The sequence below is a fragment of the Microtus pennsylvanicus genome, chromosome 1 (genome assembly GCF_037038515.1).
Source record: "Microtus pennsylvanicus isolate mMicPen1 chromosome 1, mMicPen1.hap1, whole genome shotgun sequence".
Taxonomy (NCBI): domain Eukaryota; kingdom Metazoa; phylum Chordata; class Mammalia; order Rodentia; family Cricetidae; genus Microtus; species Microtus pennsylvanicus.
The window spans coordinates 39,250,262-39,276,140 of record NC_134579.1 but is presented as its reverse complement, the minus strand read 5'-3'; the positions used below and the strand labels follow the sequence as shown (position 1 = coordinate 39,276,140).

Genomic DNA, 25,879 nt, shown 5'->3' with positions numbered 1-25,879 from the left:
TAATGAGAAATTCTTTGAGGAACTCAGGAGATCAGAATGCTGATTGAGATATTAAGAAAACAAAGGCTTTAATGATGAAGTCTCAAATATAACTGGATTGACTGCTGGATTATATAGAATAGAGGCCAAAAACTGGAGATTTAATAAAATAAATGCCACCAAGAGAGAACTGTGGGAGCCCACAGATGCGAGCTCTGTTCCACCTTGACTGAAGGTCAGAGAGTTTGTATGCAGCTCTCCTTGACGGGTGTCCCACAACTCTGGCATCTCCACCACCTTAGGGTTTCCAAGGCAATCCAGGCTTCACAGCTTCACTCAAAGGCCTCTCTGGTCCTCCAAGCAAGGGCAACTCTGACACACACCTGACCTCAGTGTCTTTCATTAGCAGTGGAGGGAGATTTCACAACCCCTGTCTTCTATCCCACACTCTAAAACCAGAACTTGGAACCCTCACTCAATTACATTTGCATCAGCTTTCTGCTGTTGATGGGGAAGCTGCATTGCTTAAGTTTTTCTTTAATTCTACTCCCCCATCCCCAACCCCTACCCTACCCTGCCAAGTTGGAAACTCAGCTGGGTGAGGTCTTGCCCAGAGGCCACCACACCACACCCTATATCCTATTCAGCAGCAGGCTTTTCTTTAAACTTTTTACCTCCTTGAGCAGGGAAATTAGCTCCATTATACTTCCTGGTGCCCTGTGCAGGATGAAGGAGTCAAGTTCTAGTCCTAACAAACAGCAGAACCTGGCAGCTGTGGCCAGGTGGTTTCGACTTTAGTGTACAGGATAGCAGAAAGAGCTTATGGAACCTCCTTCAGGATTAAGGAACCACACTGAGGTCAGGTGGCTTTTCTCCTCAAACTGTACATTTTTTTTTTTTTTGCTGACCTGTCGATCCCTTTTTTTAAATTTTTTTCCCGTTTATTTATTTATTAAAGAGTTCTGTCTTCCCTGCCACCGCCTCCCATTTCTGTCCTCCTCCCCCAATCAAGTCCCCCTCCCTCGTCAGCCCAAAGAGCTATCAGGGTTCCCTGCCCTGTGGGAAGTCCAAGGACCACCCACCTCCATCCAGGTCTAGTAAGGTGAGCATCCAAACTGCCTAGGCTCCCACAAAGCCAGTACGTGGCAATGAAAGGAGACAGAGACAGAGACCCACATTGGAGCACCGGACAGAAATCTCAAGGTCCAAATCAGGAGCAGAAGGAGAGAGAGCACGAGCAAGGAACTCAGGACGGCGAGGGGTGCACCCACACACTGAGACAATGGGGATGTTCTATCAGGAACTCACCAAGGCCAGCTGGCCCGGGTCTGAAAAAGCCTGGGATAAAACCGGACTCTCTGAACATAGCGGACAATGAGGACTACTGAGAACTCAAGAACAAACTGTACATTTTAAAATTTCTCTTTGTCCAATGCTTCTTTCCACTATAGATCTGCATATGAGTGATTATTAATAACCACATGACAGTCAACATGAGGCTGTCTTGAGATCTCTACCAATGCCATTAATCTAAAATTCTTCAATTTAGCCTCAGAGAGATTTCTAGGACAAGGACAAAAGCAGCTACATTCTTGACAAAACATCACAAGAATGGTCCCTAAAATATTTACTAACATTCCTCTCTCTGAAATTTTGTGAGCTGAGCCCCCACAGTTCAAACCATCCTGAGCACTTTCTTCTAGGCTCCTAGTAGGAGGGCCCAGTAAAACTTGCTTCAAGTATCCAACTGCTTTTCTAGTCCAAAGTCCCAAAGTCTTCCAAATTCCTCCAAAAAACAGTATAATCAGGCCTGTAAGAGCAATACCTCAGTTCCTCATACCAACGTCTTAGTCATCATTCTATTGCTGCGGAAAGACACCATGACCAAGACAATTCTTATAAAGGAAGAATTGGGGCTTTCTTACAGTTTCAGAGGTTAGTCTATCATCATGGCAGGGAACAAGGCACTGGAGCAGTAGCTGGGAGCTTTAGGTCCTGATCTGAGGGCAGGCAGGGAGAGACACTCAGCCTGGCTTGGGTTTCTGAAGCCTCCAAGCCCACCCTCAGTGATATACTCCTCCAACAAGGCCAAACCTCCTCAACAAGCCACACCTCCTAATCCTTCAAATTCTTTCAAACAGTTCCACTCCCTGACAAATAATCATCCAAATATGTGAGTCCATGGGGGAGGAACATTCTTATTCAATCAACCACTGGTGCTGAGGAAATAGGTGTAACCGTTGAAGAAATCGGTACCACTGAAGAGAAGCCTGTGCTATAGTAGGATGGTGGGTGATGTGGGAGAGTCTTCTGTTTTGTGTTAATATCGTTGGTTAAATAAAGAAACTGCCTTAGCCCTTTAACAGGACAGAAAATTAGGTAGGCGGAGTAGACTGAACAGAATTCTGGGAGAAAGAAAGCCAAGTCAGGCAGTGCCATGATTCTCCTCTCCGACACAGACGCAGGTTAAGATCTTCTGGTAAACCACCACCTCATGGTGCTACACACATTACTAGAGATGGGTTAAAGCAAGATGTGAGAATTAGCCAATAAGAGACTAGAACTAATGGGTCAGGCAGTGTTTAAAAGAATACAATTTGTGTGTTGTTATTTCCGGTAAAGCTAGCCATGCAGGAGCCGGGTGGCAGGAAAGCAGCCCGCTGCTCCTCACAACAGGTGGGAGAGGTTTTCTGAGGGTAAAATTCCACCTGCCTCTCTGAGGCTTCAATATCTGAAGAACCAAGATCATTTAAAGGAAAAAAAAGTTTAAACAGAAAGGGTTCTCCATTTCTTGAAGGAACCACCTAGGAATGTGTTTTCCAAAGTCAGCACACAGAAACTGATATACCTGTGGTCCAAGGGGCTCACTCTATGTCCCAAGCTGGCATTTGAATGCGGTAATGTCATTCACATGGCATTGAGCTTGCACACATGGAAGATGTAAGATTTAATGAGTCATGGAGGCCTGTTCCATAATTTTAGAATGTGGTTAGAGGTTTTCTAATTTTTTTGTTTTTCTTTTTAATTTTATTTTCAAATTGCCGTAAGCATTTATCTATCTTATCTGTCTTTGTTATTTGTTCAGAGCAGAGAAAATTCACTGAAGCATCGACTCATGGCGTCAATTTAACCAGAAGTTTTCTCTTGGAAAAACATCTTTCCTTTTGACGACTAAACATATGCATGGGAAAGCAGTGTAATGCGGTGCACACTAGTTCTTTAGGTACCATTGTCTTTACTCCATAGAGGTTCCGGTGGAGGGTTTATATTCTATATGGCTATAGTCAGCAATTAACTGATTCATCACCTTATAGGGTATTTATAATATTTTTCAATAAAGCACTTCAAACTGATGCAGAAGCCTAGTTCCCCCTTGCTGGTCTCTGCACCACAAGCTCTTCTCGCCCCATGTGTGGATACCGCGTCATCAAACCCTGTTTAAACCACTGCACTTCTTTCACTACTCCCTGCCAATTCTTTATTAGTGCTTATGTGAAATTCCATCCCCTGACATAGCCACATCACCCCAAATCCTGGCTCTCTAGTGACTAAAAAAGTCTGCCATTCAAAGCCTTACCTAATCAAACCACATCCTCACCTCATTCTAGACTTTCTTCATGCCTATATTTGAATGTGATTATGACTTGGTACTCTCAAAAAATATATATTCACTGTTAGAATTCATGCTCTCAGTAGCATGGCAAGTTTAGGGAGCTGATGATGTTGTAAAATGGGAAATGTCTGGGATCTGGGATTAGAGATGTCTAGATTTAGATCCTAGATACATTACTGTTTGAACATGAGAAAATATCGTGGTCTTGCCGAAGATACCTATAGGCAAATTAGAGGTAGTAACACCTAGCCTCTGGACCACTGTGAGGACACGGGGATACAGTAAAACTAGATGGGCTCTACCTCTGAGACACGCCCCTAGCCCCTCACTGGGGAATTCTAGGCAAGGGTTCTAGCCCTGACCAGGTACCATCTGATGCCAGAGATGCTGGACCCCTGGAGTTGGAGTTACAGGAACTTATGAGCCATGAGTGCTAAGAACAAAAGCTGACAAGCACTGTTCAGCATGGAGCCATCTTGTTAGCCCCACACTGTTTCACAAAATCCTAAGCTCCATGGTGCATCTGCATCACACACGACACAGGACTTGTTACTCCCCTTCTCTCTCCTGTCCTGCCCTTCCCCCTACTGGGTCTCTCCTTCTAGCCCTTTCCCTCACTGTGTTTTCATGCTTTTTCACACCTAGATTTTATATACAAGATAGAACATAAGATAATTGCTTTCTGATGAAAAAAAAGATAAAATTAAGATGCACATAAAACCCATATGGTGGCCATCCCAGAGTTGTTTCTCAGTATTTACTCTCTCTGTGGTCTCTCATATAGTTCATGAGCTTATGGATTATTATTCTATAAGTTGTTCTAGTACTAGGAATTCCTTATAACCATAATCATCAGCTCAGAATTCCTACATAAAGGATACGTGAATCCAAAATGAAGGATTACACTACCTGCTTCCTTAAGGGCTGCTCTGATAGTAATCTCACCAGAACCACCAAGCCACTCCAAGAACATCACTTCTCTGATGCTCATAGAAGGAAAGTATTAAAATCGATTAAGAAGAGAATCTACAGATATTTGACACCAGGTGTATCAGCTCCAAGTCCCAACTCACCTGCCAGAACCAGGTCCCCTGTAGTATAACGAGGCTTGATCGTAGGATCTCCAGCAGTACATTGTTCTTGGTAAGGAATTCCATGAAGGTAACCAAACCCGCCAAAATGGTGGTAAAGACAAGAAGCTGGTGCACAAACACATCTATCATTTCCCGACCATGAGTGTGGTTGTAGAAGATAAATGCTAATGGAGGGGGCAAAACATATGTTCTGATAAAAACCAAAGGCTTCCCATGGTACCACCCTCTCGCCATAGACTTTGAGACAAGCATAAGATTGCCCCAAAGAGCAAATACCCACTGAGACGCATAGCAATGTATTTTTACTTTGGGAAGAGTAAACATTTTATATTACTTAGAAAGGGAGTCTTTGAATTCTAATCCCATTTTCCCCTTTTTCTCACCTTTGTTCTCTCATCTAACATACCATAAGAATCTCAAATATTGTTCAAAGCATTATCTATGTAGGATAATGTTTAATAAATATGACTAGGGTAGGGAGCTATAATCAATAAATTAGCTGAAGTCAAAGTCTCACTTTAAGGAATTCAGCAAATGCATACATAAATTATAACAAAATATTAAAAACTTGCTTTATCCTCCCCTTACGATAATCTGAGAAAGCAACTGAAAGAAACATCCTGTTATTTTCATTAACCTCTCAAAATAGGAAGTTATTTTTTAGACACTCATACCACATTTTAGTAGAGTTTCTGTTTCTGATATTTGAAAAGCTTATTAGAGATTGGGAGATACTTTCTATTGTGAGTGGTTGTCCTATTTCTAGTAATTCATGCACTGTTATGGTGAGTTCAGTTTTCACTGTCAGAAGAGAAAAGAATGATAAGCTCCAAATAACCAGGATGTAAGCACCCACTGTAGATGACATCTAAAGACAAATATGAAATGCCAACAAAGCTTGTGAGTGACTGTCTGCCCAGATCTATTAAATTAGTCTATAAAGATGAAAAACAAAAGACATGTTATTATAAAGCACTACACCAATGCCTACTGATAGAAAAAGAACAGAAAACACATTTCCCTCATACTTACATTCCACAAAGAAGGCATTTGATAACATTAACTTGCTTAAAGAAAGGGGAACTAAATTGGTCGTGAAACATAAGATGTGGGCTATCCCCATGAGCCCAAAGAAGAAATACATGGTTGTGTGATGCCAGCCCAGAAGCTGGTTCCACTGGCCGTCTTTATACAGGTTCAGATATGGTCCGCCTGTGATAAACTGCTCGCCAGCCATACCTGCAGAGGAACACACCACAGTCTGAGAAACCTTTCTCCTAACTCTCCTTAGTGTGAAGACACATGTGGTCATTGCTTATACAATCTAAGCTTGTGGTGTCGATTGCGCCCTCTGAGCTTTCCACTAAAAACCTAGCAGTACTGATTTAGACTTGATTCCAAAGTTCAGCTGTTGATTTGGATAATCAGTTTTATCTCAATATAGACAAATGAGCCAAATAAATGCTTAATATTCTTAACACTGGCACTTTTATTTCAACAACTGGTTCTAATTTAATGACTAAAATCCTGGGTGACATGGAGGTTTGGATTTATGATATGTGCCATACAAAGGATGTTTACTTCCTTCCTAGATAGTGTACCCTTAGGCAGCTGTTACAAAGTAGGGTGTTGACAAAACTGATATAGAATTTAGATATTTTCCCCAGTTAAGAAGAATAGAGATCATTCGTGCAGACTCTACATGTAGCTGATTATTCATGTAAACAGGCTTGCTGTTTTCTGGACACTGCTTTGTTAGGCTCTAGAATGGGCAGGGGAATCCCTCTTCTTGGAAATGGTTACTTTGCAGTGTGATGATCATGACAACGTCCTAGTCACATGAATGAAAGGAATCAGTAGAAAAATTAGAAGTGATGCCATTTACAAAAGAGCAGCTACAGCCTTATTGTACGACTGCAGTCTTTTTATGGGGTGTTCAAGAACAATGAAAAGTTATTGAGGTTAAAAGTTACCTGGACTCTGCCCAACTCAGGAAACAAAGTGCATGGCCATGGAGCTTCAGCCCCAACTTCCTCTATCATCTCTCGGAAATGATTTGTTATTGAAGATTTCCCACAATCACTTATTAATGGTTTCTTATAGAGTGTACTCTTTGAGGGATCAGAACAACTTGTGTCTAACTATTCAATAGGCTCCAATTCATGATACAAAGGAAATTCACGTGGTTGGATGGGCAAACTAAATACTATGACTCATTAAGGATTAGGCTTTTGTATAATTATGAAACATCATTTTCCTAGGATTACATCAGTTATAAACTTTAATTTGGATAAGTACTAAGAAATACATTCATAGAAATTCATTTAGTATATACCAATCTTGTGTTGACATTTTTCCTCACTCATGAATTCTCAAAAGGAGAAAACAGAACACAGCCAACTTACCAGTAAAAGCCATCAAGACTGAGACAATTCCTTCCCAAATCTCTGCTCGACGTAATAACGTTTTGGAACTCAAGTAGCAGGTCCGAGTTTGCTTTTTGTAGACATATTTCAGAATACTCTTTGTAAGCCACCAAAAGCCCATAATAATGAAGAAGGTTCCAGGGAGGGCATGACCTTTAAAACTCCCCATGACCTACAAGAATAAGAAATAGACATTTCACTTAAACTCAGCAAAAATACATCTTGTCCCCACCAACTACATTGCTGTTTGAGGATTTTGAGTATACTGTAGATCGTACTATAATATAGACAGTTCAAATAAAAGTAGAATGAAAAATTACATTTGTTCCACATCTACTGTGTATTAGGCACCATATCAAGTGTCTTACAATGCTATCCTTTACCTAATTTTTGAAATATATCCACAGATGAAAACTTGCTATTTAATTTTTAGCTAAAAAGTGGGTTTGGAGAAGTTAAATGGCTTACAGACATCTTAGAATTGATAAGCAGAAAATTTTCATTTCTTCAAAACACAGTATATACTATATCATACAAGAACCATTTAAGGAAAACAACATGAAGGTAAAGATGTGATACTGCCTATAGATTTCCAGTATATAATTTTAAAGGGTCAAAAATCAAGAATGTGTTAAAGACAGTTCTTTATTCATGAAATATTTATGTGTTTGTCTGCATATTTTCGAGGCTGCTCATCCAACTGCATTTGAGCCATGTTTCTAATTCTGGCTAGTTGATTGAGCAAGGAGTTGGTATGTGTCACTTTCAAGCTGAGTCACTACAGTCTGCTTAAATACCTTAGCTTTCTTCTTCTTGCCTCAGCTATTCTGGCATGACACCTCTACTGCACAAAGATGGGCAGCTGGCCTGGTTCAGACTATACGAGTGTGTGTGTGTGTGTGTGTGTGTGTGTGTGTGTGTAACCCTTTATTGATGTGGATCACTGAAAGTTTGAGGTTTACTTTTACAACAACACAGCCTGCTGACACCAACCCAAATCACATCACAAATGTTACTCACATTCGTGCTATACTCTAACTAATAATCAGAACTACCTTCGGGTTCCAGTCAAGGATATAAAGCCGTCTTGAATAATATGAGTTTTTAATTATTTGGAAAGTCCTTCTTTCAAACATATTTATTGTACTATCAACAGTGAAACAGGGTTCATAATTATTCTGAAAATCTAATAGTAAGTTAGATTCAAGAAAACTCACAAAAGAGGATTTCACACTATTCCTAGTCTAGCAGACTAGGAACCTTATTTCTTTTAGTGACTACTGGGATCCCTAGTTTGGCTTACTGCCTTTTTATTTAAAGTGATGACCTAAAGGAAACTGTGAAGCTGACCCAAATACTGCATCCTATATCTTCAGTCAAGACCCCAGAAGCTCAAACCAAGCCAGCGACCTCTGTCGGAGCAGGCCTTCCATGGGAGCAGGCCCTAGCAAGCAACCTCAGTGGGAACAGGCCCAAATGGCCTCCAAGATTGCAGAACAACCCCCATGAGTGAGGAGTGACCTCCAGGAATGCCGAGTGAGCTCCACAGTGACTGGAACCATGGCCCCGACTTCACCATGAGGAGCAAACATCTGGCATCTAGAAGATTGATCACCAGAGACACAGCCCCAACTACACCAATCAAAGGAAAAGATGTGCAGACAAGGTAAGAACTCACTCAAAACCACAAAGAGCAACATGACACCAACAAAAACTAGTGACTCTACAACAGCAAGACTTGAACAACCCAATATTGATGAAGCAGAAAAAAAAATGACCTAAAAAAGTGTAGAAGAATGTTTGAGGCCCTTAAAGAGGGAATGAAACATTTTCTTAAAGAAATGGAAGAAAAAAACAAAAATTGAAAGAAATCAACAAATCCCTTAAAGAAAACTAAGAAAAAGCAATCAAACAGATTTAAAAAACTATTCAAGACTTGAAAACTGAGAGACAATAAAGAAAACACAAACTGAGGGAATTATGAAAATGTACAATGTGGAAAAATGATCAGGAACCACAAATGCAAGCATAAACAACAGAATAGAAGAGATAGAGAGAGAATCTCAAGTGTTGAAGATATAATAGAGGAAATAAAACCCATTAAATCTAACAAAAGCTTAACATGAAATATCCAGGAAATATGGGACACCAGGAAAAGACCAAACCTAAGAATACCAGGGATAGAAGGAGAAGCCCAACTCAAAAGCACAGAAAATATATTCAACAAAATCATAAAAGAAAACTTTCCCAATCTAAGGAAAAATTTGCAAATGAAAATACAAGAAGTTTACAGAAGACTTGTAAAATAAAAAAAAATAAAAAGAAATAGAGATTGAAACCTGAAAAAAGTCCCCTTGCCACATAATAACCAAAACACTAAACATACAAAATAAAGAAAGAATATTAAGAATTGAAAAGAAAAAAGGCCAAGTAACATATAAAGGCAGACCTATCAGAATTGCACCTGACTTTTCAATGGAAACAATAAAAGCCAGAAGGTCCTGGTCACTCATGTATTATGCAGACATTAAGAGACCATGGATGCCAGCCCAGACTACCCAGCAAAACTTGCAATCACCATACATGAACAAAACAAGATATTCCATGACAGAACCAGATTTAGGCAATACCTAGCCATAAACCTGGCCTTACACAAAGTACTAGAAGGAAAACTCAAATCCAAGGAAGTTAGTTATATTTGCAAAAACACAGACAATGATGATCTCACAGCACCAAACCCCAAAGAAGAGAATACACACACACAATAACATCACCAACAACGAAAACTAAGGTAACAGTAACTAGCAATCACTGGTCATTAATATTCCTTAATATACATGAACTCGAGTCACCTATAAAAAGACACAGGCTAACCAATTGGAAACGCAAACAGAATTCATCCTTCTGCTGCATACAAGAAACACACCTCAACCTCAAAGACAAACATGACCTCAGAATAAAGGGTTGGTAAAAAAAATTCCAATCAAATGGACCTAAAAAATAAGCATGTGTAGCTATCCTTATACCTAACAAAATAGGCTTCAAACTAAAATTAATCAAAAGAGACAATGAAGGACATTTCATATTTGACACAGGAAAAACCATCAAGAGGAAATTTCAATACTGTACATCTATGTATTTCTTCTCAGCACCTCATGGAACCTTCTCAAAAAATTGACCACATACAAGGTAATAAAGCAAACCTCAACAGATACAAAAATTTGGAATAACTCCATGTATCTTATTGGGTCATCATGGCTTCCAACTAAAATTCGACAGAAACACTAATTTCAGAAAACCCACAAACACATGGAAATTAAACAATGCTCACCTGAATCACCAATATGTCAATGAATAAATAAAGAAAGAAATCAAAGACTTCCTAAAATTCAATGAAAATGACCACACAACATACCCAAATTTATGGGACACAATGAAAGCAGTGTTAAGAGGAAAGCACTAAGTGCCTAAATAAAGAAGTTGGAAAAATTCCACACTAGTGAGTTAACAGAACACCTGAAAACTCTAGACCAAAAAGAAGCAAACTCACCTAGGAAGACTAGACATCAGGAAATAATCAAATTGAGAGTTGAAATCAACAAAATAGAAACAAAGAACACAATACAAAGAATCAGTGAGACAAAAAGTTTGTTCTTGGAAAACAACAACCAAATAAACAAACCTTTATCCAAACTAACCAAAAGGCAGAGAGAGAATATCCAAATTAACAAAATCAGAAACAAAAAGGGGGACATAACAACAGACATGGAGGAAATCCAAAGAATCATCAGGTCATACTTCAAAAACCTGTACTCCACAAAATTGTAAAACTTAAAGGAAATGAACAATTTTCTGTAAAAATATCACTTACCAAAATTAAATCAAGACCAGATAAGCAAATTAAATAGACCTATAACTGCTAAAGAAATAGAAACAGTCATCAAAAGTCTCCCAACCAAAAAAAGCCCAGGATCAGATGGTTTCAGCACAGAATTCTACAAGACTTTCAAAGAAGAACTAATACCAATACTCCTCAAATTGTTCAACACAATAGAAAAAGAAACAAAGTTGAAAAACTCTTTTTATGAGACTACAATTGCCCTATTACAATTGGATACCCTAATAATACCCAAACAACACAAAGACATTATTAAGAAAGAGAATTATAGACCAATCTCAGTTATGAACACTGATGCAAAAATACTCAATAAAACACTGGCAAACCAAATCCAAGAATACATCAGAAAAATCATCCACCATGACCAAGTATGCTTTATCCCAGAGATGCAGAGATGGTTCAACATATGAAAATCTATCAAGTTAATCCATCATATAAACAAACTGAAAAAAAAAACAGGATCATTTCAATAGATGCTGAAAAAAACTTTGACAAAATACAATATCTCTTCATGATAAAGGTGTTGGAGACAGCAGGGATACAAGGAACATATCTAAACATAATAAAGACAATATACAGCAAGTCAACAGCCAATATCAAACTACATGGAGAGAAACTCATAGTGATCCCTCTAAAATCAGGAACAAGACAAGGTTGTCCACTCTCTCCATATCTATTCAATACAGTTCTTGAGGTCCTAGCTAGAGCAATAAGAGAACAAAAGGAGATCAAGGGGATACAAATTGGAAAAGAAGTGAAACTCTCACTATTTGCTGACGATATGATAGTTTACATAGGTGACCCCAAAAATTCTACCAAGGAATTTATGCAACTCATAAATGCCTTTAGTAATGTAGCAGGATACAAGAGTAACTAAAAAAAATATCAGTAGCCCTTCTTTACACAGATGATAAATAGTCTGAGAAAGAAATCAGAGAAGCATCACCCTTTACAAAAGCCACAAATAACATAAAATATCTTGGAGTAACTCTAACCAGACAAGTGGAAGACTTGTATGACAAGAACTTTAAATCTTTGAAAAAAGAAATTGAAGAAGACACCAGAAAGTGGATAGATCTCCCATGCTCTTGCGTAGGTAGAATTAACATGGTAAAATTGGCAATCTTACCAAAAGCAATCTACAGATTCAATGCAATGCCCATCAAAACACCAGCAAAATTTGTCACAAACATCAAAAGAACAGTACTCAACTTCATATAGAAAAGCAAAAAAGCCAGGATAGCCAAAACAATCCCGTACAATAAGGAAACTTCTGGAGTTATCATAATTCCTGACTTCAAACTCTACTACGGAGCTGCAGTACTAAAAACAGCCTGTTACTGGCATAAAAATAGAAAGGAGCACCAATGGAACCAAATTGAAGACCTGGATATCAAGCTACATACCTACAAACACCTGATTTTTGACAAAGAAGCAAAAAATATAAAATGGAAAAAAGAAAGCATATTCAACAAATGGTGCTGGCATAACTGGGAATCAACAAGTAGAAAATGAAAATAGATCCATATCTATCGCCATGCACAAAACTCAAGTCCAAATGTATCAATGTCCTCAATATAAAACCAACCACATTGAACCGCACAGGAGGGAAAGTGGGAAGTACACTAGAATGCATTGACAGAGGAGACCACTTCCTAAATATCATCACCCCAGTAGCACAGACACTGAAAGAAACAATTAGTAAATGAGGCCTTCTGAAACTGAGAAGCTTCTGTAAATCAAAGGACACCGTCACCAAGACAAAACGACGCCTACAGAATAGGAAAGGATCCTCACCCACTCCACATCAGACAGAGGTCTGATCTCCAAAATATACAAAGAACACAAGATATTGGTCATCAAAAGAACAAATAATTCAATTAAAAAATGGAGTACAGCCCTAAACAGAGAACTCTCAACAGAGGAATCTAAAATGTCTGAAAGACACTTAAGGAAGTCCTCAACCTCCTTAGCCACAGAGAAATGCAAATCAAAACAACTCTGAGATTCCATCTTACACCTGTAAGAATGGCCAAAATCAAAAACACTGATGACAACTTATGCTGGAGAGGTTGTGGGGTAAAGGGAACACTCCAGAATTGCTGGTGGGAGTGCAAATTGTTACAGCCCCTTTGGATATCAGTGTGGTGATTGCTCAGAAAATTAGGAAACAACCTTCCTCAAGACCCAGAAACACCACTTTTGGGTTCATATCCAAAGGATGCTCAATCATGGCACAAGGACATGTGATCAGCTATGCTCATAGCCGCATTATTTTTCATAGCCAGAACCTGGAAACAACCTAAATGCCCCTTGACCAAAGGATGTATAAAGAAGTTGTGGTTACATTTACACAATGGAGCACCACACAACTGAAAAAATAACGACATCTTGAATTTTGCAGGCAAATGGATGGATCTAGAAAACATCATATTGAGTGAGGTAGCCCAGACTCAGAAAGACAAATATCATATTTACTCATTCATAAGTCGTTTTAGACATAAAGCAAAGAAAAACCAGCCTACAATTCACAATCCCAGGGAACCTAGACAACAATGTGTACCCTAAGAGAGACATACGTGGATCTAATGTACATGGGAAGTAGAAAAAGACAAGATTTCCTGAGTAAATTGGAAGCATGGGAATCATGGGAGAGTGTAGAAGAGGAGGGGTGAAGAAGGGAGGTGACCGAAGAAAAATATAATAAATATTTTTTATTCAAATATTATTGAATATTATTTGTTCAAAGCTCAATAAAAACAATTTCAAAAAGAAAATTTCCTTTTATTATTGTTATTATTATTATAATCATCATCATTTTTAGCATTTTGGAAGGTTTTGATGGTGTCTGTTTTTTCTATTCATGTGTATAGGTGCAGAGTGCGCAAGTGCCTGTAAAGACGTGGGGTTCATGCCAGGAATCTTTCTGATGATTTTTCTACCTTATCCTTTCATGCAGGTACTCTTGATTGTTTTAAAAGAAAAACCTGAAAAACATCCAGAACACTTCAAAAGTCTACCAAATGTTGTTATTCAGACACTGAAATTGGGAAAAAAGATTCCTAAACCTTTTCTTTAATGTGTGTAACATATCCTCATATCCTGCAACATTTATAAGTTAAAATGACCGAGTTGGTATGATGACATTCCCTGGTTATCCCAGGACTCAGAGACTGAGGCAGGGGGATCTTAAGCTTGAATCCAGTTTCAGTTTACAGTGAGACACAACTTCAAAACAGCTAAAATATAGTTCCCCTCTGCTTTCAGGAGTGAGGGAGTGTGTGTGCATGTGTGTATGCATCTGTCTGTGGTAAAGAGAATGAGAGCAAGGTATATATAAAATATCATAATGAAGCCTGTATTAGTGTTCACTAAAGGAACAGAAATGACAGACTATATATATATATATATATATATATATATATATATATATATATGTATGTGTGAATGTATGTATATAACTTTGTCATTGTTGTGAAAAATACACACACACACACACACACACACACATATATATCAGAAATTAAAAGGTCCAGTTAATTTAATGACACAAAGAAAGGACACAAAGACATACTTACTAGTTATAAAGCAATGAAACTGAAAAAAAAAAAGACCCCAGAAGCTCATCTCATGCACCCTTGAGGCATCCAAACCTTCCAAGAGTCAGACTATATCACGCATCTCTAAGCACACATTCTGGTCCTAACCTTCACTCTCTGCTATGCTTTGGAGCATATACTTTATTGCCATGTTTGGAACATCTGAACTGTACTTGTTTATTACTAAGAATGGGTAGACCTTAAAGATACATGACATTTCTGCTTAGAGAAGCTCTCATCGAACAACTAATCCCAACCAGTGTTGTTGATTTCACCTCTGTCTCATTTAGACAATCATAAGAGATTGCAAAATGATTTTATTAGGAATTCAGAAATACCCCCACCCAGCCTATACATATTTCTAGGTTTTCTTAAAGAATTTCATATGGTTTAAGGGTCTTAGAACACATTGTTATTTCTTAATACAGGAAACTTTCTTGTAGGAGTTTCCAGAATCTATTGATTCTGGATTAAAACAAAAAATTTTTGAAATTTATTATCAAATAAAAACAACACATATGCCAAGAATTAAGAGGATGCTTAAAGTAGTTAGGTATCAAAAACACAGTTTTCAAATAACATGTGATGTATTTAGTGAGGGCAATGGGACGGACACGAGGACAGAGCAGGACTATAGCTGAGTGGTAAAGGCACAGGCCACACAAGCCTACGACATGAGGTGGTCCTGTGACACACAGATACTCCACGCACGCCTCCCACACGTCATACTCCCCCAACAATGAAAGTAATTTTTAAATTAAAAATATTTAAGTGTGGGAAGGGCTTTGTATTCAGTACTAAGTAAATCTAAATAGTAACTTTATAACTTACTATGTGGCTTTGAATGTCCACCCTTGTAAAACTGGATCAATAACAGTACTCATTTCTAAACAATTACCCCACCCTGATGTGGGATTCCCCTCTGTATGCTGTGATTACCATCGATTAATTAAAGAAACTGGGTTGGGCCTATAGCAGGGCAGAACAGAGCTAGGAAAGGGGGGAACTAAACTGAATGCTGGGAGAAAGAAGGTAGAGTCAGGAGTTGGAGACAGACACTGGAGGGAACCTTGCCAGGAAGCCATAGCCACGTGGCGATACACAGATTAATAGAAATGTGTTGCCTTGGAGGAGAAGTCGTGGTTTTGTTTCTACAGGAAATGAAATGCTGTGGATTCCTTCCAGGTAACAAACATCGGATTTGACCAGGGGAGACTACAGACACATGGGGAGGAAATCAAGACAGACTACAAGACAGGTGACTTGTGAGCTGAGCCCTCTGCACGGGAACAGCTTGGAGAGGAGATGAGACAGGATAAATACTGACGGCTACAGAGTCCTTATGGTTTATTATTACATGCCATCCTTTCATATGGTGTGGATGGATATTTATATTGGTTATGCAATCCAAACAAACTTATAAAGTTGACAGGTAATTTTTACCTGCACAAACATAGAGCAAAAAAAAAAATCTTTAATTGAACAGTGCACACGGCACACTCCATAATTGTGTTAATGTAAATATGTATGTTACCTTTAAAAATACTGTATTTGCTTTTAAGTTTTAGGATTACCTAACATACAAGTAACCTAGTCATAGTTAACATGGAATTAAAATCTAGGTTTTCCTGAATGTTTAACTCTAGCTCAGAGAGTCTTCTGGACCCACCTCCATGACGACAGTGAATGGGTGTGTATGTCTTAGCACAGGTACTGGAATGTAATAAGGAATGCAATAAACCTGGAGTCCCAGAATGTTTTCAACAGATATCAGATGATCACAGTGGGGAAAAGAGATTGGTCCTTCCTAATTCAGTTAGAGCGCCACTGTCCTTGTAACCTAAAACAATTGGATGGTTCTGACGCTGCTGTTTTTAAAAGACTCGGCAAAATAAAGACATAGCAATCATAATATTTGCCTGGAGAAAGGACCCAGCAGACAGTCTTTCCTAGCAATTAAATTGACAATAATTTCACTTCATTTTCATGGTGGAGAGAAAAATTGTCCACATCCTCAAATATACCACTTGTCTCTTATCTTACAGAAATCATTATGCATTGATCTATCTGCTGTTTCCTGATCTACAGATAATGGCTGATGTCACTTATTTCTTATAAAAGCCATGTCCAGTAGAAAAGTCTGGGAAATTTTAAACCCACAAACAGGCATTTTTTTGAGGAAAAATGTGGGGCCACCATCCTCACTCACAAAGCAGAATTCACCAGGCAGCCAGTAGTAATCATCAGGGAAATTACTAGGGTAGGAAATAGAAAGGCCCTTTGCCCTGATTTTCACGGATTCTATCTGAAATTCCAATCACTTTCCTCCAGATATGGCTCATTCTAAAGCAATTCAGAGTCTTCTCCCACCCAAAGAGAACCTGTCACTCCAAATAACATCAAGTATTATTCTTTTGGCAGAAGAAGAAAAGAAAGAGGAGGAGGAAGAGGAGGAGAAGTAAGCAAAAGGAAAAGCAAAAACAAAAACCTTCTTATATCCCAGTGTGTCCATTTTTGTTGACTACAACACACACACACACACACACACACACACACACACACACACACACACACACTCTTACGCAGCACCAAAAATATATATGTTTTTGAACTCTAGTACTGACGAGGCGACGTCATATTATAAAGCCGTGTTAAAACCACACAAACCACAGACCTGTCCTGTAAATAGAGAAGAGAAACACAGCCAAGAGTAAGAGATTAACAATCTTCTTGGTGGAATCACACCCATTTCAATAGAAAGTGAGTATTCTTATGAGAAAGAACATAAAACTACAATTTTATCTTGAGCCACAACCAAAAAACTACTTGTGACTTAATTAGTGATTCATATTTCAGGACACATTTGTAGCTTCTAATTTACTAAAAAAGCATCAGCTATTTCTTGAACTTCACTGTGCTATTTGCCTCATTTGAAAATGATACAGGCATATGGAAATTTCTTGATCCTACATCATCCCAGGTCAGCATTTTGCCTCCCCAATGGGAACTGTTTTGGAGGCATTTTCTTAAACTCTCCTTACCTTAAACCTCTGCTCAATGTCAGGTCCAAGTCAATTGTCTTCTCTCCAGAACGTACGATGCTTCCAGATCGCAAAAGGAAAAACAGATGCTGACTGCCCTGTATCTAACACGGCCTCCTCCTGCTGCTTTGATGCTAAGCCTATGTGCTTATCTTTTCATCATGAAGTCAAGCAGTTAAGTTTCAGATTGGGTCACAGGGTATTTAAGGCCAAGGAACACACCCTTTTGAATCCTGCCTCCCACCTACCAAGCTACTATCCTGAGCCATGTGCTACCTGCTTTGTGGGTCATATATCCTCTCCTTTAGGACATCAAGACAGGTAGAAGACAAAAAAAATACTTTTATAGCAATAATATTTAATTGTGTGCTAGAGGTCCTAAGGAGATAAACCAGTTTCTAATGTGCAGTGCCTCAAGAAAGAGATTGAGCCATAGACGAACTGAAGCTATAGGAATAAATACAAAAGAACAACAACTGTGGCAAGTCAGCATTATAGCTCAAAGAATTGGGAGCACTAGCCTAACCACTGCTTGTATTGCACAATAGCATCTCCGGGGCCCAAAGCGCCTACTGGATAATTGACACAGCTCCTGCTGAAACCAGAAAGGAGAAAACCAGCAATATTGAAGAACTGCATTCCTTACTAATAGGTTGGTCACAAGTTATGTGAAAATTAAGATGCTGGCACACCTAAAACGGAGACAGGGTTCTTTCAGAGAAGGGTATGTAGGGAAAGAGATTATTGTAAAGCAGTGAAGTGAATGAGTGATCCAAGGCGAGCAATGCACAAGGGAAAGGCAGCATCCTGACAAAGGACAGGGACCTAAGGGGGACTCTTATGTACTCTTGACAAAAATGTAGGTTAGTATGGCCATCGTAGAAAGCCATGTGGCTATATGTATGATCCAGTAATCCCATGATATATGTGTGTGTGTATGTATTAAAATGTAAATTAGTATGGCCATCATAGAAAGCCATGTGGCTGTATGTATGATTCAGTAATCCCATTATGTGTGTGTGTGTATATATATATATATATATATATATATATATATATATATATATATATGTGTGTGTGTGTGTGTGTGTGTGTGTGTGTGTGTGTGTGTGTATACATATATGTGTGTGTATTCAAATGCAATGAAATAAAGCAAAATATAAATAATAAAATAAAAAGAAGTATGTCAAAGAAACATCTTCACTCTTGTATTGGTTGCTGCCCTGTTCACAGTAGCTAATACATGGAGTCAAGCTAAGTATCCCTCAATATATGAATGGATAAAGAAGGCTGGAGATGCTTCAGCTGTCAAGGGTATTTGATGCTCTTTTAGAGGACCAGAGTTCAGTTCCCAGAACCCATAAGAGGCAGCTCATAACCACCTGTACTTCCAGTTCTAGACTCTCTCTTCTGGCCTCTATGGACAAACTGGCACTCGTATACAAATAAATAAATGAAATGACAAACAAAAATGCTTATACACATATACACAGTGAAATATATCCAACTAGAAAAAATAATTCAGTCATTTGCCACAACACAGACGAATACACAAGATTTCATGATCCAAGGAACAAGATAGATGCAGAAAGAAAAATACCACATGACTTCGTTTATTGTGCAGTGTAGTAATAAGGGCCTTCCTCCATCAGTGCAGTCCAACAGAGTTGACCTAATAGCAGTAGAGAGTAGAATAGAGGCTAGGCAAGGCTTTAGAAGGAAGGGAAGAGGAATGAAGTAGGAGAGAAAACTTGTCTGTAGATACAAAGTTACTTCTATGTAAGGAGAATAATTTCTGATAGTGTACTGCACAGAGGGAAAATAAGCTGACTGTGTTAAACTTCAAAATAGCAAAATGTGGTTTTAATATTGTGCTACAAAGAATAAGAAATGTATGAGGTTGTAATTAAAAGCAAAAATAATGTAGGATTAAAATCTTTTTAAGAAGAATAGGAAAAAGGGGCTGGAGAGACTAGTCGGCAGCTAGAGGTGCCTGTTGCAAGCCTGAGTTTGGTTCCTGGTATCCACATGGTAGACAGAAAGAACTGACTCCCGCCAGTTGACCTCCAATATCTACACACGCACTGTGACACACACACACACACACACACACACACACACACACACACACACACCAAAGTATTTTAAAAGTAACAGGAAGAATTACAAAATAAATTATAACAGCTACCTAATCTGATCTTAGGATCAAATTCTGATGTTTCCAAATATTACTCAATAATAATTGAGTAATTCAGTTTAGATTACTCAGCCCTGATAATTCTTGGGAAAATAAAGACAATATACTCTTTTCTGCATAGTGTAAATAGTGATAAAGTGACATTTCAATATACTTATATTTAAATAAGGCTTAACCTTGGAAAATTTTAGTGACTTTCAAATAGCTCTACCCAACGCTACAAATGTTCAAGCTTCTGTACTCTGAATATAATTTACATATCTTCCCACACCTACAGGCTGATGCCTACAGGCTGATCTAATGGAAACAATTCCTTAGATGAGATTTCCTCTTCCAAGTATGTCTAGGTTTGTGTCAAGTTGACAAAAACTAACCAGCACAAAAACGAAAAGAAAGCAATGTACCATCTTGCCAGGTTGTAAATTTCCTCTTACTGGGGAAGCTGAAGCCAGAGTGTAGGCCCATATTTCTATATGGTGTGGCAGCCAGGTGCTAAAGCCATAGGCCCCATCTGAGGTGATCACTTAGCCCTGCATACAGGCTGTCTCTCTAACAAAGGGTCAGGATGTTGTTGCTCCTTTCTTTGTAATTTGGAGGATGCCTTATAGAGATGCTGATTCAAGCCTATGTGACAGCTAGCATACACAGCAGACAAGTAGATGCAGACGTGACAAAATGCCATTACCTGGTTACCTAGGAGACAGGTCTGGTGTATTTTCCCGCTCCATTTATGTGTTGGTATAAATGCTGTCCGGAGGATAAACACAGGGAGATCTTCGGAAGGAGCCTGAGATGCCCTTCCGTGATGACCATGTAAGCTGTGTCTGATTATTCCTTGCGGCTCCGTACCAGTCCAGTTAGGGAAAATAGTTATCTATGTTGGGGCCCACGGACTCTAAGACCAGAGGACTGAAAGTTCAAAGCTGAGTTCATCTAAAGTGTGAATTAGATGCCAGCTTGGTCAACTTAGTGAGATCCTGTCTCAAAATGTAAACAAACAAACAAGGGACTGGGGATATAGCGCTGACTGTCATAGGGTACTTGCTTAGCTATATTTGAGACCCTAGATTCAACATGGTAACTAAATGACCATACATAGAAGCAAACAAAAATAATAATTGCATGCAGGAAATATGTGATCTAGAAGAGACAAGTACATAAAGGACTCTAAACCACCATGAAGTATAGAGAAAGAAATGAGAACAAGGAAGGAACAAGATTCTAACCGTAAGTAACCTACAGGCCAACGGCTCTAGCTAGCTATCTCAGGGCATGTCTAACTTCCAGGTGTTCCATACGTGCTTTGTTCCCATCTGCCAACGCTTGGGAACCACCTTGATGTCTTTCAGTGAGGAAATGGGTGCAAGCTGGCAATGAGAGATTATTCAGTGATAAGAAGAAATAAGCCTTCGGGCGTCAGAGGATAGCTTTGTTTGCCAGTCTCTGGTGTTTGAGCCTTTGTATAATAAAGCACAAAGTTACTGTTACTCAGGGCATAATGCATGGCCCAAAGACAAGATGCAATGCGAGGGAAAAATGAGTGTATTTGAAGCATCATTTCCCACTAGAAGGTCCTTCCCTCTGTCTCTACCACTTCCTCTATGATGTCTTCCCCTTTTTTCTTCCTCCCTCCCTTCCACAACTGGGACTTGGTCTATGATTACAGGAAGAAGAGATGTGGGCAGGAGAACTGGGACTCAGGAGTGTTGGGTAGAGAGATGGCCTGTGAGTGTCTAGGGATTGTCTATCTCTCTGTTGGAGTGTTGAGATTACATATGCCTTCTATAGCACACCTCTTTATGTTGGTTCTGGGGATTCGAATTCAGGATCTCATACTTGCTTGGCAAGTGCTCTACCCACGGAGCCTGCTCCCCAAACAAGATCAGAACAGAAACCTGGACAGCGGTGCTTGACTTCAGGGAAAGTGAAGACCTGGAGTGGGGTCGAGCTGTCTGGCTGAAACAACAACAAAGAAGGCTCATGGGATGGGGTCCCAAATATTTCAGCTTTTAAGACACAGCCATGAAATTCCAAAGAGTCATTTTATTGGCACAGCTGTGTACATCTGTAGGCTGAATCCCTCCAAGCTTGGCATCTGCCATTCAGTCTTAAAAGCCTAACCTGTGATGGCAGTCTCCCCCATTTAAGGTTCTATTTTCTGTAGTTTAAGATATCCAGCCATGTTCTGAAAAGACCATACGTAAAGTTCCAGAAGTCAATAGTTCATAAATTTAAGTGATTTTATTGTGTTATATTGCTGTCTCTATTGTATGAGTTATTACCCTCTTAGTGTGCCTACTTTATAAGTTAAATGTTTAAAAAGGAAATAGGAAGACATGGAGAGAACGGCATGTATTTCAGTGAAGCTCTCAGCATGAAAGCCTACAGACAGCAGAGTTATCGATATGATTACTTGGAAAAGACAAGGTGTCGTAAAGAGGTCAGATGTTGCCATGATTTCAGAAGGAGGAAGGATTAGATAAATAGATGTAACACCTGTGTTTAATAAATATTATTATAGTAGAGTGTAATATGGATAGGTGACATTCCACATCTGTCAAAGGTCAAAGAATTTAAAAACAAAAAGAGCACTACTATAACTTCTGGATATAATTAACAATGTACAATTGTCAGTCGGTCTGCCATAGCAAATGCGCCACACCACGGAAAGATGTTAATATTAGGAGACTGTGCAGAATATGATCTCTGCACAGCTTTCTGTACATTTAAAACTACTCCAAAAATAGTCTGCTAATTAAAAAAAATGTGAAAAGCACTACATCGCAGGACAGGCATTTGCTCCAGCTACAGAACTCGCTTGCATACTGCACTATTTGTTGAAGGTGTCTTTCTTTAAATAAGAGAAATAAAAACTTCTATTTTAAGTGCCTCTTGGCAGGGTTTCACCCCACTCCAGTCCCTTTTTCTCTCCCAGAAGTCAACCACCACTGCCCGGGTTTCTGTTCTGTTGTATTTTATTTTTTCTCTCACCAGGACACTGTCTTGGTTGCTGTGGTGGTGTTTTCTTTTTGGCTTCGTTCCCCGCCCCCACCCGGGTACTGTGAATGAAACCCAGGGCCTTTGTAATTGCTAAGCAAGCACACTGCCACTGAACTCTGCCCCCACCCCTTACTATATTGTTTTTAAATCAGCAGTTTTCATCCTTTGAATCTGATTTTGCTATTGGGCCTCATTTGCCTTTGTGTATAAACCCTAGCAGCAAAGTGTCATCTTCACACAGTGATTTCCTAAGAGTATAGTTGGAATTGCGGAAATGATTCTAAAGATCCAGTTGGCAAGAACTGATATTTAAACAATACCCGCTTCTATCTATAAATATAGAATATCTTTCCCCTTATTTATACTCTTGATTTCTTGTCAGAAGTTTGGTTCTCCTTGTGCATACCTTACAGATTTTACTAAATTTATGGATTTCTCTCTCTAGCCCCCTCTCCTTCTTCCCCATCACGCTTCTCCCCCTTTCCTTTCTTTACCTCCCTCCCTTGTGTTGACTCCAATGCTACTATGTTTCATCTTTAATTGGTGTCTTTACTGTATGACCTAATAAATTTGGTATGCTAGGGTATCCTTGCCTTGTTGCCAAGCCTTAGAAGAAGGTGTGCAGTTTTTGACCATTAAGTATGACTCACTATGACATTAGCTGTAGATTTTGTTTCAGATATCCTGAATCTACTTGAGGACATTCCCTTTCTATACTTAATTTGCCTTCCATTTGTTTTCAATTGTGCACACAAGAAAATGAAAATCTACAAAGTTAATTTAGAGTCAGCTCATAGACAGAACATTTTGAGCATGGGAAGAACTGCCAGGTGGTGCAGCATTGCTTTTTCGTTGGGACCGCCAGTTCACATGGAGACTTAGTGTTAATTATGAAAGCTCAGCCTTAGCTTAGGCTTGTCCCACTAACACTTATAACTTAACCTAACTTGCTTCTTAATCTAGGCTTTACCACGTGTCTTTTTACCTTTGTTTCATTCTGTCTGTCTGACTCCTTCCCTGTCTGGTTGGCATCTCACTGGTGTTAAGCAGTGTACCTAGATTCCTCTCTCTTCCCAGAAATCCCACCTTACTCTCCTGCCTAGCTATTGGCCATTCAGCTCTTTATTAAACAGATCACAGTGACATTTCTTCACACAGAGTACAAATATCCCACAACAAGGTGAACAATTCAGTATCGAAGGATCCTTAAATCATCCCACAGTACAAAAGTGTAGTTTCTATTGAAAGACAGCCAAGGAGACGGTTTCTGTGAAGGGCTTCTGTAACTTAATGGAGGGACACAAAAATCTCACTCTCGGTTAACCTTGCCTTACAGTGGGTCTGAATCCCTTGTAGGTCCCAGAATCTTTACCAGCCCCTGAAATGTTTCCATGAGGACATTACTTCTCAAATGCAATTATGCTACTCACTGTGAACACAGGAAAGAAAGCTACTAATTCTGGTTTATGCTGGAGTCACAGACATCTAGTAACCCGAACTAGTTTACTTTAAATGAATAAAGTATCTAATTACCAGTGACCACACCTGAATCGCCAGTGTGGAGGTCATTTATCTGTATAATATCATTTCTGATGATAGAGTTGAAACTGCGGAGAACTGTTGAAGACCTGCAGGAACTTTTGGATGTCCTTGGCATATCTAAAAAGAATATCTTGCAGATCTGTCCTCACAGGCTTGGCAGTCTTGATGAATCTTTACCTGCCTGCTTGCCATCCCGTTCTCACACCCTCCTCTCTTCACACGTCCACACCCAGTTTTCAGAAGGGCAGAGAAACAAAACCCACACAAGCATCTCCTCCATTGCCTTTATTTTAAACCCATTTATCGCTGCCTTGCTGCAGGGATGGATTTTGGCAAATTCCTGAGTTTCTTGAGAGAAAATTCCATGTTCTTCAGAAAAGTGCCTCAAAGGTTTTTTTGATGGGTGGATATAGGGAAATTGAGGCATTTGTCTGTCTGCATATTTACTCACACCCTCAATCCTCCATCTACCCGCCCATGCTGTCAAAAATATTCATTATAAAGCTTTACTGTGCCAGCTTTAGCCACTGGTGATGAGACAGCCAAGGCATGTGCTCCCAGAGCAAGAAGACAGACAAGAATCAGAGAAGATTAATACTTACAGCGGAGCCCTCACGTTAACAGTTCCTGCACGGCATGGGGGTTAGTCAGAAGAGAGGCTCTTATGGCCCTCCCTAGTCTTAGCATTCAAGTCCTCATTTGAATAAGATCCCTGGATGATTCACAGGCACACTAAACATTGCAAAACTCTAGTCTAGGACAGTACTTCTCAGCTGAGCATCTTCAGCCTTTCAGACTGGTTCATTCTCTGTTGTGGCAGTGGGGTACTATACTACCTAATGTATGCAGTGTGTTGAGAAAGATTTCTGATCTGTGCATACTACGTGTGACCAACACACAACCAAAAGAAAAAAGAAAAAAAACTTTTAGAGATTGATAATGTCCCCTGGAGGTCAAAACCATGCTTTATTTCCCAATTAAGGAAGTCTGATATGAAAGACCCATAGACAAATCCTCTTAACATCACAATATTTCCTTTTTTAAATCTTTTTTTTAAGGAAAAAGTCACAAATTTGACTGTCAATTACTATATTAAAGTAAGTTCAAAGGCTAGGTTCACTGATTTTTCAGAGATATTAAGTACACATTATTACAATGAACTGAAAAAACAAGAAACATTTAGAGGAACACTTATATGATTCCTGTATGAAGTATTTCACCCAGAAATCCTTTCAAGTTGGTAGTTTAATGTTACAATTAAGGATAAAGATGAGCATGGCATTAAATATAGCATATATCACATCAAAGCCTCATGATTGGGTGTCTTCCCTGGCAATTACATTTGCACTAACTAGAATTATATAAAGATTTTTATTTTGTTTTAGTAATGGCTTTTGGGCATCATGATGTAGGTCTAGCCTCAAGCAGCAGAAGTCAGGCACGGAGATAAGAGCTTCATGTTCAAATCCAGTGAAAGAAAAATTAATAGG

The 25,879-nt window shown here is 39.1% G+C and overlaps 1 protein-coding gene across 2 annotated transcripts in view; it reads right to left on the bottom strand.

The window, feature by feature from the left end:
* The window catches only part of LOC142843904 (transmembrane protein 45A-like), a 70,506-nt gene that overhangs the window by 8,917 nt on the left and 35,710 nt on the right, over window positions 1–25,879 (bottom strand). For both annotated transcript variants that reach the window (XM_075962020.1, XM_075962011.1), the window contains exons 2-4: window positions 7,092–7,284; window positions 5,719–5,925; window positions 4,666–4,850 (exon numbers count right to left, since the gene is read on the bottom strand). In XM_075962020.1, the coding sequence (XP_075818135.1) occupies window positions 4,666–4,850; window positions 5,719–5,925; window positions 7,092–7,281 (582 nt within the window). In that variant the 5' untranslated portion in view covers window positions 7,282–7,284. The remainder of the gene's footprint in view (window positions 1–4,665; window positions 4,851–5,718; window positions 5,926–7,091; window positions 7,285–25,879) is intronic.